This window comes from Colossoma macropomum, unplaced genomic scaffold, assembly GCF_904425465.1.
Source record: "Colossoma macropomum unplaced genomic scaffold, Colossoma_macropomum, whole genome shotgun sequence".
NCBI lineage: Eukaryota > Metazoa > Chordata > Actinopteri > Characiformes > Serrasalmidae > Colossoma > Colossoma macropomum.
This window is the reverse complement of record NW_023494790.1, coordinates 8,803,204-8,819,940: the sequence shown is the minus strand read 5'-3', so window position 1 is coordinate 8,819,940 and position 16,737 is coordinate 8,803,204. Positions and strand designations below refer to the sequence as shown.

Sequence of the window (16,737 nt, the reverse complement as noted above, 5' to 3'; positions counted from 1 at the left end):
CTGAACTTGAAGTTGAATGTTACTTAGATGGTTCACTATAGATGCTTTGTAAATGCTCAGTCTGCCTTTCAATAACATTCAACTAAATACCCATTAAATTCAACTGAATTTCAAGTTCAGTGTGAAAGAGTTTATTAAATCTATCCCTAACCCTAAACCTAACCCTAACCTTAACCTTAAGGCAAAACCTACATCTACTCCTAACCCTAAACCCTAACCATAATGTTGTTGATAATAAAACCCTAACTCATCATCTAAGTCATTCATCATCTTATTGTCCAGCAGGGGGAGCTGGAGCCTATCCCAGTGCTCATACACGTTATATATATATATATATATATATATATATATATATATTATGCTGCTGTTGGAACAAAACCTCGTATCTCTCCATTTTTGGAGATATGAGGTTTTGTTCCAACAGCAACGATATACACATACACATACATGTGTGTGTGTATATGCACATATGTGTGTGTGTGTTAAGATAATTCATTGTTATGACTAGCAAATTATATTTAAAATTGCCCTGTATTGTAGTTTTAATGTTATCGTTGTATATAAAATTACAAATTATTAATATGGCGTGATTACAAACTTTTGAAATAAGGTGGAAATTCAACCTTTCGGTTTGAACTGGTACTAATTGCATAACCCTTTATAATGGCGAAGCAAATTTTCCTCATTTTTAATAAATAAACATTTTTGTTGTAGCATGTTAAAGCTATTTCAAAGCATACCATTCACTCTCCAGTCTATACATTCTTATGTGTTTTTCAAAATCAGTAAACTCGTTTTCTTTACAGTGTAAGAGATGAAGAGAGGTTGGAAAATGATCATGAGAAAATGAATTGTGACTGATTCTGGCACATAAACTCACAAAAACATTGTAAGTCAATCTCTGGGGAAAAATAAAATTCATGGAAAATGTAAGGTATTGGCCCTTTTAGCCAAACTGGGCCCCAGGGACCCCCAGATGGTCCACATTTTTGCTCTATTTCTGTGCATTGCAAGTTGGGATGGAATGAAAATGTGGCTCGTCTGCAGGTTTCTGAGGACCAGCTTGGAACAGCTGCTTTAAGCTTGAAAAGCATTAATCTTGTTGAACAACGTATGATGTGTGATGTGCACTTTAAAAACATCTTAACAGTGTTGTGTCCTCTCTGGTAGTGTATGCCAGTCTTCCCACAATGCACATTGTAGTCTTACTGCCCCCTGCCCATCCCCTATTTTAACCACATGAAGGGCTTTGTAATGTGCTGGTGAGGTGAATTGAGTCTGTTTGAAGCTGAAAATGCTAAAATGTGCTGTGCTGGGGGACTCCAGAATCAAGACTGATGGGAAAAAAGTTACTTTGTGATGTAGATCATTTCTAATAACTTCTAATAACTTCTTTTTTCTGTCATCAAAACACCACACTATGGGCTACATGCATTTAAGAAAGGTCATTGCTTTTCTTCCTTAAGTACAGATTTTAGTTGTGTACACACTTATTTTTCTAACACTCACAGCTACATGATCTTTTATATTAATTTCATAGTAGTAACTGAATAATTTATAGCAGTCACTGAATAATAAACCTTGTGATTAAATAGATATTTGATTAAAATACTAATGTGGTTAAAAATGCATGAAAGCACATACATATCAATAAGAATTCTGGAAATAAGATTATGCTACACTAAAAATTGATTGAGTGGTTTAGAAGAAGTGAGCAACTTGCATTAAACATCAAATAATTTATAAGTTATCAGGGTATGAAACACAGATTGTTGTGATATATATTGCCAAGTTAGCACATTTGGTTGAGTTATTCCTTTAATAACCAAATAATACTGCAGTTTAAAGGGTTAATGTTTCAAATTTCGAATCTGAGATCAGTAAATGGGTGCAAAAAGGCCATTCATGTGATTTTGTCATCATCATTACTATTTTCACTACCATTAACATAACTCAATTATTCTAAGCAAAGATGAATAAATGCTTCAGTGGTAAACATACAAATCCAAGTTATTTGTCTAGAACAGAAGGCCTCTGGTGGCTGTTTAGCACCTCCGTGTGGCAGCTTCACAAAAGCACAGAGGATGGAATATTCTCTCCTTGTGGAACTGAAAGAACACACTCTCAACCTCAATTCAGAGTTTCTGTATTAACGCTGCACTTCACTAGCTCATCTCACTTGTATAGCGTGAGAGGTGTTCCATTTATTTTTGCTGCAGCGAAGGGTGCCCTCTTGATTTCATGCCCACCAACCAGCTCAATTCCAGCAGTCACCTTTAATCCACAGCAGGGCTTCACACCAGTAACCTGAACACGATGGAGCTGAGTAAATACTGAATCCGTCACAGAGGAGGGACCAGAGATATTGATCTAGTGCTGGAGGGCCACAGTTTAAACATCCTCCCTTCAGTCAATAAACTTTGTATCAAGACAATGACGGTGGAGTTTGGTTCACCTAATGAAGAGTGTAGAATCTGTTATACAGACCTTTGAATTGTGCAAACCCATTGCCTTAATTTATTCAAGTCAATATAAATCAATAACGTCACCAAAATATACTTAGTAGTCCTTATTTATGCAGGCGACTAGTTTCTTTCTCTATTTATTCTAAGTAAAGCTAGTAATGTTTACTCAAAATGATCAAGCTACATTAATTTCTGTGTCTTCCTGCAAATACGCTGTATGGTTTCTCCTCAGTATATTACCCACAATATTTTCACCCACAAAACAACTAGGGCTCAATATCATAACTGTGAATCACAAACTGAAATGTATTGGTATCAGTCAATATAATCCTAACATTTTAAATGGCTTGTTCTCTACAGTGTTGAACAGATGACTCAAATAAGACATTTTCTCATTTTTCCCATTCTGCTCAAAATCTATTTGGGTGCTGGCTCCAGGGCTATTTCTCAATCCTTTGGGGGCCGTACATGATGTCTTACCCTGCCCACCCCAATCATATTCTTATGCTATACTCTTAAAACTTAATACTAAAAAAGATGGTTCTTTTAGGGCTCTGGTTATATAGAACAATAAACACTCAAAGAACCCTTTGCATGGCAAAAGGAGTCTTTAGATTGATTGAGAATATGCTATAGATGGTTCTGTATAGAACTTTTATGAAAAGGGTTCTATATATAACACCAAAAATAGTTATTTTATTGTTACAATGTTAAACTTGTAACAATGTAAGAACCTTTTTTGGTGCTATATAGAACCCTTTTCAAAAAGGTTCTATGTAGAGTCATCTACAACACATTTTCCATCAATCTGAAGAATGCTTTCATGATGCAAAAAACTCTTTTATCATGCAAAGGGTCCTTTGAGTGTTCATGGTTCTATATAGAACCATTTTCTTTATTAAACAACCACTGAAGAGTAAGAGTGTAAGAGTAAACAAGGATTAATGCTAATTAATTTTGATGAAGAAACATCATGGAACAGAATCCACTACCGTTCAAAAGTTTGTAATTAATGTTTTTATACAACAGTTAGTTCCGACCACGCAAGCTGATTGGTCGAGAAGTGTTCTAACTGTGCTGTTATTTCGCCATAACATCACGGCTTTTTCACAAACACTGTATCACTCCGCTAAGACGCTTCTTACTTACTTCTTACTTTGCCACAAACAGAAAATGGATTTAAGATCACATTTGACCGACAGCCGATTTGGTCAGACTCTGAAGATGAGACTGCACTAAATTCCCAAAGTGTCATCACCACTGATCAGCTTTTCAGTCGGCAGCTGTGACAGAAGAACTTAAACAACCTGGAATCAGCCAGAAATGAACCCAGTACCATTCACCAAACGTGTAGTCTGATCTTCAGAGTCTGACCAAATCAGACTGAGCCATAAAATTGCAACAATAAAAAACAAAAAAGCTGCTCAGTGGTGATGACAGTTTGGAAATTTATCGTAAGGAGCTGGAGAGCGAACTGCCGGCTGTGCAGCGAGTGAGCAGAGCTTGTTACTCTGATGTAGCAACAAGCTGCTTGTTAAGGAACTATAATTTGGCGGAAGGAACTGCGAACATAAAACATATTAAATGACATGTTCACAGCCCAGTTTATTAATTTCTTACTTTATTTATTTAACTGTTGTATAAAAGCAAAAGAACACTTGAGGTCATGTGTTATTGCATATAACATCACAGCCGTGATGTTATTTCGCAAAAACACACTCCTCCTCGTGTTCTATTGCTTAATTAAAAACATAGAAAACCAAATGTCATCGGTAACTAGTTTTCAAATTCTGCAAAGAATTAAAAACATGGAGGTTTTTGCGTGACAGCTTACAGTAAGCTTACTGCTTACAGCAGGGGTGTCAAACCGGAGTCCTTCCAGGCCACATCTCTGCTAAGACTACCATTTCATAATTTAGCAATATTCAGTTCACAAAGGCTTTGCTATTTTGCTAATGAGCTGAATCAGGTGTGTTAAAGCAGAGGTGAGGAGATCAGTCACTGGTTGAAACGTGAATGGGAATGCTCATAACGTTCAACATGGCGTCTGTTTGTAGAGAAAGTCCCACCCTTCAATAAAAAGAGCCAGTCAGTTGGCTGTTTGCAGCTAACCCTAACCTAACCCTAACCCTCGTGGAGAAGGCTCAATAATATTGTTATGAACTAACCTGTTGTCTTAAGTTAAGATCTGAGAGGTCAAGATAAGATTTTTCAAAATTGTATTACAGAAGCAAATCTTACCTTAATATAGTAATCCTATCTTACAGCATCTTATCTCAAGTTAGGAAATCTTAACATGCTCGATTAAAGTTGACAGTCAACTGTCATGTCTGTTACCTAGCAACTGACCACACGCACACAGCTGAAACATAAACACGTAATCAAAATAATTGAGTTAGTTATCCAGGCAGCTACCTATCATTACTGATGTAAAAAGGTCAAACAAAACTAAAGCACAATAAACTTGAAGTTAAGAATATTACAGTGATTTGCACTGTTTATCAGAGCGTCACTGCTCACTGTTTCAGTTTCAGTTTCTCAAATGCTTTAGCCGAGCATGCTAACGTTATTTCTCTAATAAACAGCAACACGTTCAGCTCTGTCTCCTCATTATTTACCACCATTACTGTAATATTTTATCTGACAAGTTTTCATCAATAATAAGACACAAAGGTAACAAGAGGGGACGGTGGAGATCGTGTCTGCAGTGTCTGGGGCTTTTAAACGCTGTTTGAAAAAAACCCTCATAAATCAAAGCACCATTTTTAATGCAGATAAATGTAACATCGTTATGTAACTAAATGTAACTTTGCTGCCTGTGAAAGCATAAAACAATACAAAAAGACAGTTAAAACAGAAGAAACCTCTGAGGTTGTCTTGAAAATAAGACAGAATTTAGGAAATTTGGGCTAGATAGGATGCTTCTGTAATGCTGTTTAATGGATAAGATTCTTACTTAATAACTGTTGTTCTGTTATAGTATCTGTGCTAAATTCAGTCCTAACTGAAGTTGTCATGGTGACTAAACAGATAACATTTCAGAGTTAAGAGATTTTGGTTAACCAGCTGGCATAGCTGACATACATGTACATGCAACTGAGAGCGGAGGTGATGAATGTTGATGATACAGTGCCCTCCAAAAATATAGGCACCCCTGGTAAACGTGCAAATCGGGCTGTAAAAATATTCTTTATTGTTTCTCTTTTGGATCTTCCATTAAAAATATGAACAAAAATCTAACCATGAAGTATGATGATTGAAAGAAAATACTTATCTCTCATCATGAATAATATTTTTCTCATATCTTTGTGTGCTGCAGTTGTTGCCACCTTTTATTTAATACTTCGTGCAGCCTCTCTTTGCTAAGATACCTGCTCTCAGGTATCTGCTTTCTCCTATGCTTCTTAATTTGACTGGAGAACACGTGGCAAAGTATCTGAGACCATTCTTCCATACAGAACCTGATTACAGGGTACTTTACATCATTAAAGCATTCTTCAGACTGATGGAGAGTGTGTTTTATATGGTTCTATATAGAATTTTTGTGGGTTCTATATAGCACCAAAAAGGGTTCTTCTATTGTTACAATGTTAAGCCTGTAACAACAGAAGAACCAGTTTTGGTTCTACATAGAACCCTTTTCATAATGGTTCTATATAGAACCATCTACAGCACATTTTGCATCAATCAGAAGACTGAACAATCAAGGGCCTAAATGCAGCCCGCACCATAATTATGCCAACACAGCACTTGATGCTGTTGCCATTGCAGTACAGCAATGATGTTGGAAAGTATATTTACTTAAATGGCAAATGTTCACTTATTGTTACTTGAGTAACAAAACTTAACTTAGGTTGCTGAGATGGCTACATCTTTCAGCAAGTCATTCTAAGTAATGCAGTCATGCATTCATAGATTGAAACTAATGTCAATTGAGTCATTAGAGCATTTTTCTGCTGGTTAAATGGCGTCTAATGTTTGTTTATAATTAGGTGTTGGTTCCAGAAAAAACTTCTCCAGACAAACTCTACTGTGTAGACATGAGCTTTCGTCCATACACCATTAAGTCATATGGATTATTACACAAGGCACTGCTTCTGCTTAAACTAAACTAATCAATTTAACCACTGCTCCACCTGTTTTCCCCGTTGTGTACTACAATACCTTATACTAACAATGTTTTGCCATCCGGCGTCAACCAGAGGAGGATGGGTTCCCCTTCTGAGTCTTGGTTCCTTTCAAGGTTTCTTCCTCCTGCTCTTAGGGAGTTTTTCCTTGCCACTGTTGCGCTCATGGGGGCTCGGACCCGGTTTTCTTTCTTTAATGCTGATTTTTCTGTAAAGCTGCTTTGTGACAACACCTGTTGTAAAAAAGCTCTATATAAATAAACTTTGCTTGCTTGCTCTGGCTCTCAATCGTGGTCCAAGAGCCCCCTGCCCCGCCCGCCTCTTCCCTTTGGTGTTTTCCAGCTCAGGAAAGGCTTTTAAATACAGTAATTAGTTTAAGTAGATGTGTTGGAGCAGGTATAATACTAAAACATGCAGCACCAGAGGTCTTCAGGCCCTAGAGTGGAGAACCTCTGATGTAAGGTACAGTGCTATTCATCAGTGTTAGAGTAACAATGCTGTTCATCTGAGTTTATCTTTTTTATCTTGTGCTTTTGCATTTTGCATTTGTGATGAAGTGTTTGCAAGGTTGGAACAGGCTCACTTAACATTATTAATGATGTTAATATGCAGGCATCACTGCGAATACATAGGCCTCTTCTATACCTTATTACTACAAAATGTCTCACTCGTTTGTCAGTGTGTTACTTTACATCAGGATAGTGCTTAAGCCCCACAAGAGCATCCACGATTATCAAAGGTAAGACCTTTAAAAAGCTCCAAACCAAGAACATTGATTTTCTATATTATATACCAACAGATAAGCGATACTGAAAAGGGCCAGGAATACACATCCCACCTTCGACTGCAAAAGCCTACTGTTTTTTATTATAATAGGGAAACTGCAGCCAGTAGAAAGGAGATGTGCCAGTTCAGGAGCCGTTTAGATGCAACAGGTCTACAGCTCCAGACTTTTTTGCTGTATCTGGCCATTTTGAGAGTGGCCTATCCTGGCAAGCAGGTACAACTTTGTACACTGAAGGAGGCAGAAGATTTGCTCCGGTCCATGATGACACCAGGGTTAGATGACGATGGATACCACTACTGCAACAACTTTGGATGCCACAATGCTGATGGACTTTAGTGGACCACTGAGCAAGGCTCAATCAAGCACGTTCTCTCAACCATTATCTGAGGCTTCAACGTCAGAATCAAACGCTATCACCTCGGAGGATTCACGCTGTCAGTGCCTCTATAATGAGCTGCTGCAATGACTGGTTAGCGAACTTCATCTGCTTAAGCTACTTTGATCTGACGAGAAGAATTAGAGTTTCTAGTTTTCATTTGTCTCGTTGTAAGTTTTTGGGTTATGTTGTTTTTCTTTGTGTTTAGTTTTGCTTTATTCCTGTTTGTTTTCTCTTTGTTCCTTTGTTTCACCATGGGCTTATCTGCTCTACTCACCTCTGCTAATCAGCTTCTGTCAAATCTGCCAGACTCAGCAAGTGCGAGCTGCTTTTAATTCAAACAGATTTCATAGAGTTCAGAAACGGATTAGCAGACCAAAAATCTACAAGACAAATGAAACCTAGAAACAGGCACCAGCAGCAAAGGGGCTAAAAGTTATTGCAAGACAAACAGACTGAGCAAACACAAGGGTATAAATGAAGAACAAGAACCACCTGGGACTAATGAGAGGGTGGGGCTACAGACAACATACAGGTGAGACAGATAACAAGGAGGCAGGACAGGGGAGGAGACATGAACAGAAACAACAACAAAAGCACATGGCTAGATACACAAGGGAAGGTAAACAAAGGCAGGCAGACAGAATCAGAGCAAGAATGTTACACATCATCACATGAGTTCTGGAATACTTTGAAAACTGCTGTCAATAAACGCTATCACTGCATCCACAAATGCAAGTTAAGACTGTACTATGCACAGTGGAAGTCATATATAGTGTTTCTGGACACTGTTGACTTCTCTAGGCGTGAGATCATCTCAAATGGACTGATGCACAGTGAAAATGTGTATTGTGGTGTGACATGTCAACCTTTCAGATTGTTTATGGAAATAACATCATGTTCTCCAGACCAAAGAAGAAAAGGATCATCCAGATTCTTACCAGTGTAAATTTCTAAAGCCAGCATCTGTCATAGTACGAAGGGGGATGTATTAGTGAGTAACCTGCATATCTGTGAAAGCACTATTAGGGCTAAACACATTTTGGAGCAATGTATGCAGTCCTTTTCAGTGACGTCCATGCTTATTTCAACATAACAATGCCAAGTCACTTTCTGCACGTGTTACTGCAGAAAGTGGCAAGCAAGGCTGAGTAATCAGAGTGCAAATGCTAGACTGGCCTGCCTGCAGTCCAGGACTGTCTCCCACTGAAAATGTGTCTTATTAAGGTTAAAATATGAAAACAAGCTCTGTACAGTTGCACAGCTGAAGACTTATTTAACAGCAGAATGATAAAAAACATTGCTTTCAAAACTGGATCAGTTTGTGTTTTCAGTACCCACACAATTATTAGGCTAAGGGTTTTTTTTTTTAAAGTAAAGGTGACTCACTCCCGTTTGAAACGTGTTAAAGGCATTACATTCAAAATGAGTTTATATTTACTAAAATCATTTAAATTTATAAGGTGAAACATAAAATATTGTGTTTTTGTGAAGTTTTCAATGAAAAGCAGGTCAAACAGACTTAATGATCATTGCTGTATTTAATAGTATTTCACACACTGTCCCAAACTTTTTGGAATCAGGTTTGTATGTTAAGCTGAAGACCCAGATGGCTAGACCTCACCTCTGAAAGAGTGCTTCCAAAAGCTTTGTTAAAAACATCCCTATCCTACAAATACCTTTGTACCGGAAACTGCCTCGTGTTCCTGAACCAGCCAAGACTCTGAATAACAAGGACAAATGCAAAAAACATCACAACCAACAAGAACATCCCACGTCAAAGAAATAAGCCTCCCAGCACATCAAATAAACACCTTGTATTCTTAAATCTTTTCATTTATTTTTTTGTAGTTTATTTATTTTAAGAACTGTGATTACTTTTGCACTTTTGCGTTGAGTGTAGTTAAGGAGATATTGACAGAAAACAGTTTGAGAATCATTTATGGGACAATCTTTCAGTGTAGGGTAGCCTTGAGAACAAATTTAATACAGCTGATATGTTTTCCCTGGGTTATCTTGGAATCCAGGATCTCATAAAATCTCATGCTATACATCTCTCCAGAGAGTCTGGGAACAAGTTTCTTATATCATGGGCCAAAAATTCATCCCAGCAGGGATGGGGTGTCACGGATGGGGTGTCACGGAATACAAGTATTTAGAAAACATATTCAGAATGCAGAAATAAATACCTTTAAGACACTAACCTATAATAAATGAATGAATGAAAGACTACTAATCTTTCTTTAATGTTCCATAATTATTGCCACTCATTTTAAACAAGGGTAAACAAAGACTAAACACACACACACACACACACACACATATATATATATATATATATATATATATATATATATATATATTCATGCACATTTGTTTTCTTTAAATGTGAGTAAACTTGCACACAATCTTTTATAGAAAGAAGAGTCAGTGTTTTTCTGCTCAGCACTGATGGCTTCAAACAGGGGAAAAACATTGCCAAGCTACTTTAAGTTTGATGTGAGGCCAGACATTCTCCATAGGGTTTAAATCTGGACTCTGGCCAGACCAAACCTTTATATTTTGTTGATATTATATACGTTTAGCTTGTTCTTGTGAGGCGGAGGAACCAAATCAGATGGTTATACATGATGTGAGGAGTGACTGGATGAATAGGATCATTAGGGCCTGTGGCAAGTTGACTTTTCTCCTCAGTATTCTCCGCAGCACCCTATTGGTGATGGAGATCATGTTCCACCCCATCCTCAGGTCCCTCATTATGGTTGTGCAGGGTCAGTCCACAGTAGAATTAATTTGTGTTAGTCATCCTCTAGTCCACAGGTTTCCCACCCTGGCTCTGTTCTAACACACCCACTTCAAATCAGTCAGGGCCTGTTTATCTTATCACAAAGATGATTCTTAAATGTTAGAGTGAGCATCACACTGAACGCTCACTCTACCAGTTAAGATGAGCTTAACACTAAGATGCTTTTGGAAAGCATTGGGAAAAAGAAAAAAACTGCAGGGCATAGGGTACAGAGATTAGGAACCACTGGTCTTGTTCTTTATCATTGGACAGTTTCTGACCACAAGACAAAAAATAACATCTGTTCAGTGGTGGTCCTATGGTGGTCCCTTTCCATTGACAGACAAATGGGAGCTGATAAATTGACCTATAGCCTGTAACTGCAAACTTACAAAGTGCACTTATATGCTACGTGTACCTGATTAAATGACCAATGAGTATTTCATACAGTGTTTAAGTTATTTTGTACACCCCTCTATCTGCTCTGTTTTATTTGTTCATTTTTATTATACATTTTACATTTTTATTCTCGTTAAACAACAATCTTTTGATTGTATGCTAATTTGCATACACTGTTAACATTCTGCGAAGCAATCTGACCTGCATTTTCATGTATGTAAGTTCTTAAACAGTCTTTACAAAGTTTAGCATCAGGTGGCTGCCTCTGCACCAGCTCACCAGCTGCTCAACTTCCTTTCTGTATAACAGTTGGTTATCAGGCCGACCACAGTAGTATCATCTGCAAACATCAGGGTCTTCACAGGTGAATCACTGGAAACTCAGCAACTGATGTAAAAGCTGGAGAAGGGGCGAGAGCACACAGCCATGTGAAAGCCTAACTTTAAAGAGTATCTACACCCCAGTATTTTCAGCTAACTCCACCCCTGACTCAACTTTGAAAAATGCTCACAAATGGGAGGGGCAGGTTGGGAGGGGCACTGCAGTGATCTGTGGGTTTGGAGGTGGGGCTAGGAGGGAAACCAGGTGGGATGGGCTGCTGTGGTTTTATAGCTAATGTTAGCTACCAGAAAATATGGAGGGTGACTGAATCAAACGGAACTTTTGCAACTTCAAGGTCTTACAAGGTTGAAGATTTTTCTCCTCTACTATCCCCATCATCAACGAGGGAAGGTGTTTCTGATCAGACAGCGTGTCTTGAGCCATAACAGTATGAGCCACTGACTCAACCTGCCGAAGTGTTAACATAGTGCCAGAACATGATTATCTGTTCAGCAGGTCCATATTCGATATAACCCGAGTCCTGATTTCTTAGATGTACTGAATTCCAAATGAATAAAGTGGATTTTTGTGAACACAGTCTACGTTTCATTAATTTTGACATCAAGCTGTGAAAAACATACTTCTATTAGGCCACTATGGTACTATTTCCTTCTATACAGGTGCTCTTGTGGGCTCTGTACAAATCTCTCACTTGTTGAGAACACTTGCAGTAGGGGATGGTTGAGGTGTGTTAAAAGTTTATGCACAAAAAAGCAAACCCAACCTTTGTAGCCTAAGCTAGTTAGCTTACGCTAGCCGTTCTTGAGCATTACCAGCATCATGGCCTAGCTTTTAGTATGCTGCCTGTTTGAGCACAGAAGTATAACAGGGAGACTGTATCATACCAAACAGGTTGTTCACAGATGTGACCAGGTTGGGGTCATACACTGCCTCACTGGTCATCCAGCGTTTGCGTTTGCTGGATGACAGACTTGCAAGAATTCTCACTTAATCGGTTCGTCAGGTCACCTAATCATGCGTTGAACGTCATCAGTTTAAGGCTAATTAAGTCTAAGAGGCTAAAAACTACAATATCTACAAATACAATAACTAAGAATTACCAATAATAACTAACTAGAACACTAAATTATATGCTGAATGCGATGAGATATGTATGGAAAAAATCCATAATGGTGCTGATCTTTGTCGCTTTAGGCTCGTTTGTTTTCATATTTATGAGCGCGGCATGGTCAGAACCGTCTCTCTACATGGCTCTGGGCACGAGTAAGGCGTCACCAGAAGGCGGTAACGTTGGTTGACTGGTTTGCATACTGTGACGTGTCTTCGTACTTTGGTATGAAGACATGTTATCTGCGCCTATAGTTGAGTTGAACCAGAGGGGGCACTGCAGAGGCGGAACTGACCATGATAAAAATGTTTTTTTGTGTTCACATTTCAAGCAAGCCTGCTCAATATTATTATTACAGAACAATGCATTTCAGCTATTAATGAAAAAAGGGTGTAGTTACTTTCTAATGTGACTGGTACAGCTAGCTTGCTGACTATGTAGCTAACTAGCTAGACAGCCTGTTAACTAACTAAAAAAGCCAGCTAGCTAAGGAGCAACATTAAAAAGCTTATTTAACAATAAAAAGTTAGCTAGCTAAATTACTACGGCTAAGTTTCTACTTTTTTTGCTTCTGTTTAGCACTTTAAGCATACAATGGATTAGAGTTCTAAAATCAGGGTAAGTCGTAAAACAAGAAATGAGGAATTTTTCTTGTTTTTTTTTGTGGTGAAAGAAAAATTCCTGTTTTACACTTTTATACATTAGGTTAATTAAGTAGTTAGAATGACTTTATAGTATATAAAATGTGTATATTTATTTATTTATTTATTATTTATATAGGTGCACTTTGTAGTTCTGTAATTCTGCAATTACAGACTGTAGTCCATCTGTTCTTTAATAGTAAGGACCACTGGACCACCATAGACAGCAGGTATTATATGGATGGTGGATCATTCTCACTGATGTGGTTTGTTAGTGTGTGTTCCACTGGTAGATATACACACCAGTATATATATATATATACATACATATAGAGATAGACATATACATACATACATATGTGTGTGTGTTAAAATACAAGTGAAACGCTTGTTAACAACAGGGAAAAGAAACAAAAGTGAAAATAGATAATAAAATAATAAAAACAGTAAAAACACATTTAAAGTATTTATTTTTGTCATTGCTTTAATTTGAAGCAATACCTATCTAATTCGTTTTTGCAGCATTTGTATTTATTGTTTTTTTTTTATTTTATTAATTAATTCATTTATTTTTTACGACGCTGCGCGCGCGCCCCCGGCCGAGGGTGACGTCACAGCATCATGTCGACTGGCCGCGTGCGCCATCTTGAGAGGAATAAAAAATCTCGGGCGATGCGCGCGGCGCGCTGAGGCTGCGCTGATCGGACCCGACCGGAGCGGAGCGGAGCGCTTCACCACGGTTTGGGCCGCGCTGCGATTCCCCGAAGGCGACCAACGGGACTGTACCGGGTCAGAGAGACCCACGGCGACGGCGCATCTGCTGCGGAGCGACGCGATGGCAGGTAAAGGCTGCGAAAGTTTAGTAGGCGGAGGGGAAGAGGAGGTGGAGAGGAGAGGAGAGAGGGAGAATCGAGAGAGGGAGGGGGGTCAGTCAGATCTGCCCTGCTGCCTCCGCGGCCAGCGCGGCCTACACGGGATGCGCTGCAACTTTACCCCGCCGAGTCTGCGGAACGGACCGCAGCGCAGGACCCGCACAGAGGCACACTCACGCGCTGCCGTTCAGCAGCAAGCACGCGCACGCACGCACACACTGGTCTCCTGTCGCTAATAATCGCAATGCACTGAACTGTGGGTGTTTTTCTCTCTTCTGTTTCTGCACCCCAGGGGTCGGAGGAGGAGGGAACGATTTCCAGTGGTGTTTCTCGCAGGTGAAGGGAGCCATAGACGAGGATGTGGCGGAAGGTAAATGCGAGTTAATTCCCGGGCTCGGGCAGCGTTTTTCAGCCTGTGTGATGGTTTCAGCCTTCGGCTGCATGACGAAGCTGAAGTCGGCGTCTTATTCGAATTTTCCCGTTCCACCTTAAACGGTGCAGCAGCTGAGGCGCCAGAATGTGGCTGCTGCACCGTTTAAGGTGGAACGGGAAGTTCGACCACGAAGCTGGCGAATAGGAAGCCAACTTCAGCCTCATAGCTGCATGCATAGGAGTTAGCTTTAGCACATTAGCTGGCCAACGAGCTAGCTGGCTAACTGGCTAGCCGATGCTGTCGTTAGCATTAGCGTTAGCATGAGAGGGCGAGCAGGGAGGCAGCATCGATCCAGGCAGCTGGAGATCCTGCGTTTGGGGAATACAGCAGGGCAGGATGCTCAGCTGTTTTTTTTGCGTTTGCTTGGATAAAGAAACCCGCCCGGCTCTTTGAACGGGTCTGCAGCGCGCGCGAGGAGGTGTGCTTACGCACGAGCGTCGCCGAGCTACAAGGGTGTGTGCGCGTGCAGGAGCATTGGAGGGAAGAGATGATTCAGTGCCCTGTTAGACTCTCTGAAAGTCCTCTGGAAAGCAGCTGCGGTCATAGGACAGGCGCTGCCTTTTGTTTTTTGGGACTTTCCCGCTGTTCTGGGCGGTGCTGATGAAGTTCGGTATAATGGGATCAGACAGTATTTAAGATTGCGTTCGTAAAGTTATCAGACTCGTGCTTCCTGAGTGCTGGGAATGGCTTACAAACCCGGCAGCTTGTTTTGTTTGGATCGTTTTGTTGCTAAAGACCATCTATTAATACACTAAAGGCAGCCTCATAGCAACATAACAGCGTACCAGTATACACAGTGTATCACTCAGCACTAATATCCTGTTCAGGGTGGGCGATATGACGGTATTTAACATTATCGTGATAACATTTTGTCACGATATGCTTTTCTGGATGCTTGAAGTGCACTGACAAACTGTTTCATTATAAAGAGAGAAGAAATGGTCCTGTTCAGTTGATTTGGTACAGCATGGTATATGAGACATTGAATAAAAATTAACGTCATAGTTTATATATATATATATATATATATGTATATATATATATATATACATACATATATACATAATATATATGTATATATATATACATAATATATATATATATACATAATATATATATACATATATATATATATATATTTTAATTGAGCACTATTGATTCCTTTTTGTTCTTGTTGTTCCAACTTAACAAATCTCAGAAAAAACTAAATATCGTGATGCGTATAGTGTATTGTGTGTCTTAAAGTATCTTAATATATTTGTTTTCATTGTTCACCTGTAACTTTGTGCTATTGGACAAAAACACTGGACCTTTACTGTTATATTATAATTAGGTTGCTTACAGTTCTGAAATTAGAATATATGGGGCAAATGTTTACATGCATTTATAGGGCAGATGTTGCTTTTTATTTCCATTATTTTTTTGCTGTTATATTTGACTTGCAGTTACAGTGTAGCATGTTAATTAGGTTGCTTTTATTAAGTAGTTTACCTTTATTTAAATTTAAATTAGGCCATTTTTATATAGTAATTTACATGTATTTAGCGTTAAAGTGCCAAAATAAAATAAATAAAGTGGATAAAATGTGGTTAAAGGGGAATGTCTGCTTTTTGGAAAAATACTGGATCATCCATAGGTTTTACATTGCGCATGTACAGTGTCTTACATTACAGCATCCGCAGTTGCAGTTGTAATTAAATTGCATGCAGTTATTTAGCAGTAATCTTAGTACTTAGCATATGTGCAGTTTAATACACATTGGTGAAAGTCACATTGTTTTTAAATTTGGTCAGGTCTAAAACTTTTTTTTTCTTTGAGCATGTGAGACCACTTCTCCTTTACTGCGCTGTCTCTTTTCTATAGAGTGAAGGTTTGAGTGGCACCAATTGAATTGAAAACTCCTCAGTCTTTGTGTATTAAGAGTTTGTGGAACAGTTGCTTTCACAGTTGCTTCAGTCTTCTCCCTTGTTTCATACTATGGTGTTGTAAGGTCATTCCAGCAAAGCATTGTTTGCTTGTGTGGCATTGAATTTACATTGAAAAGTGTGAAGCATTTGTTGTGTCTGGCTGTGAGGTCTTGTGTAGGTGGATATAGAGATGGTATTGTACAGGAAAGTCACCAATAGAGCTGAGTTTAGCTCTCAGATGGGCAGAAAAACTGGAGATGCCATGGAGTCGAAAACTAGGCCTTGAACGATAGGAACATTGAGACCAGTGCCTTTTTTAAAGGGCTAAAAATTACAATAATGTTGTCCAATGTCGTTTTATAGTTAGAATTTAATTCTAATTTCATACTCCAACAGGTTGACAAAGCACTTTAATGCCGGTGCACAGTTTAATGCATTCTTATTGTTTATTTTGGTGTTTTGTGCGAAAATGGTACAATTTATATTTGAATGTTT

General features: G+C 38.8%; 1 protein-coding gene across 1 annotated transcript in view; it reads left to right on the top strand.

The window, feature by feature from the left end:
- Positions 1-13,676: 13,676 nt before the first annotated feature.
- ppp2r2d (protein phosphatase 2, regulatory subunit B, delta) overlaps positions 13,677-16,737 on the top strand; it is a 32,317-nt gene continuing 29,256 nt past the window's right edge. The window contains exons 1-2 of the mRNA XM_036572047.1: positions 13,677-13,872; positions 14,195-14,272. Of these exons, the coding sequence (XP_036427940.1) occupies positions 13,866-13,872; positions 14,195-14,272 (85 nt within the window). The 5' untranslated portion in view covers positions 13,677-13,865. The remainder of the gene's footprint in view (positions 13,873-14,194; positions 14,273-16,737) is intronic.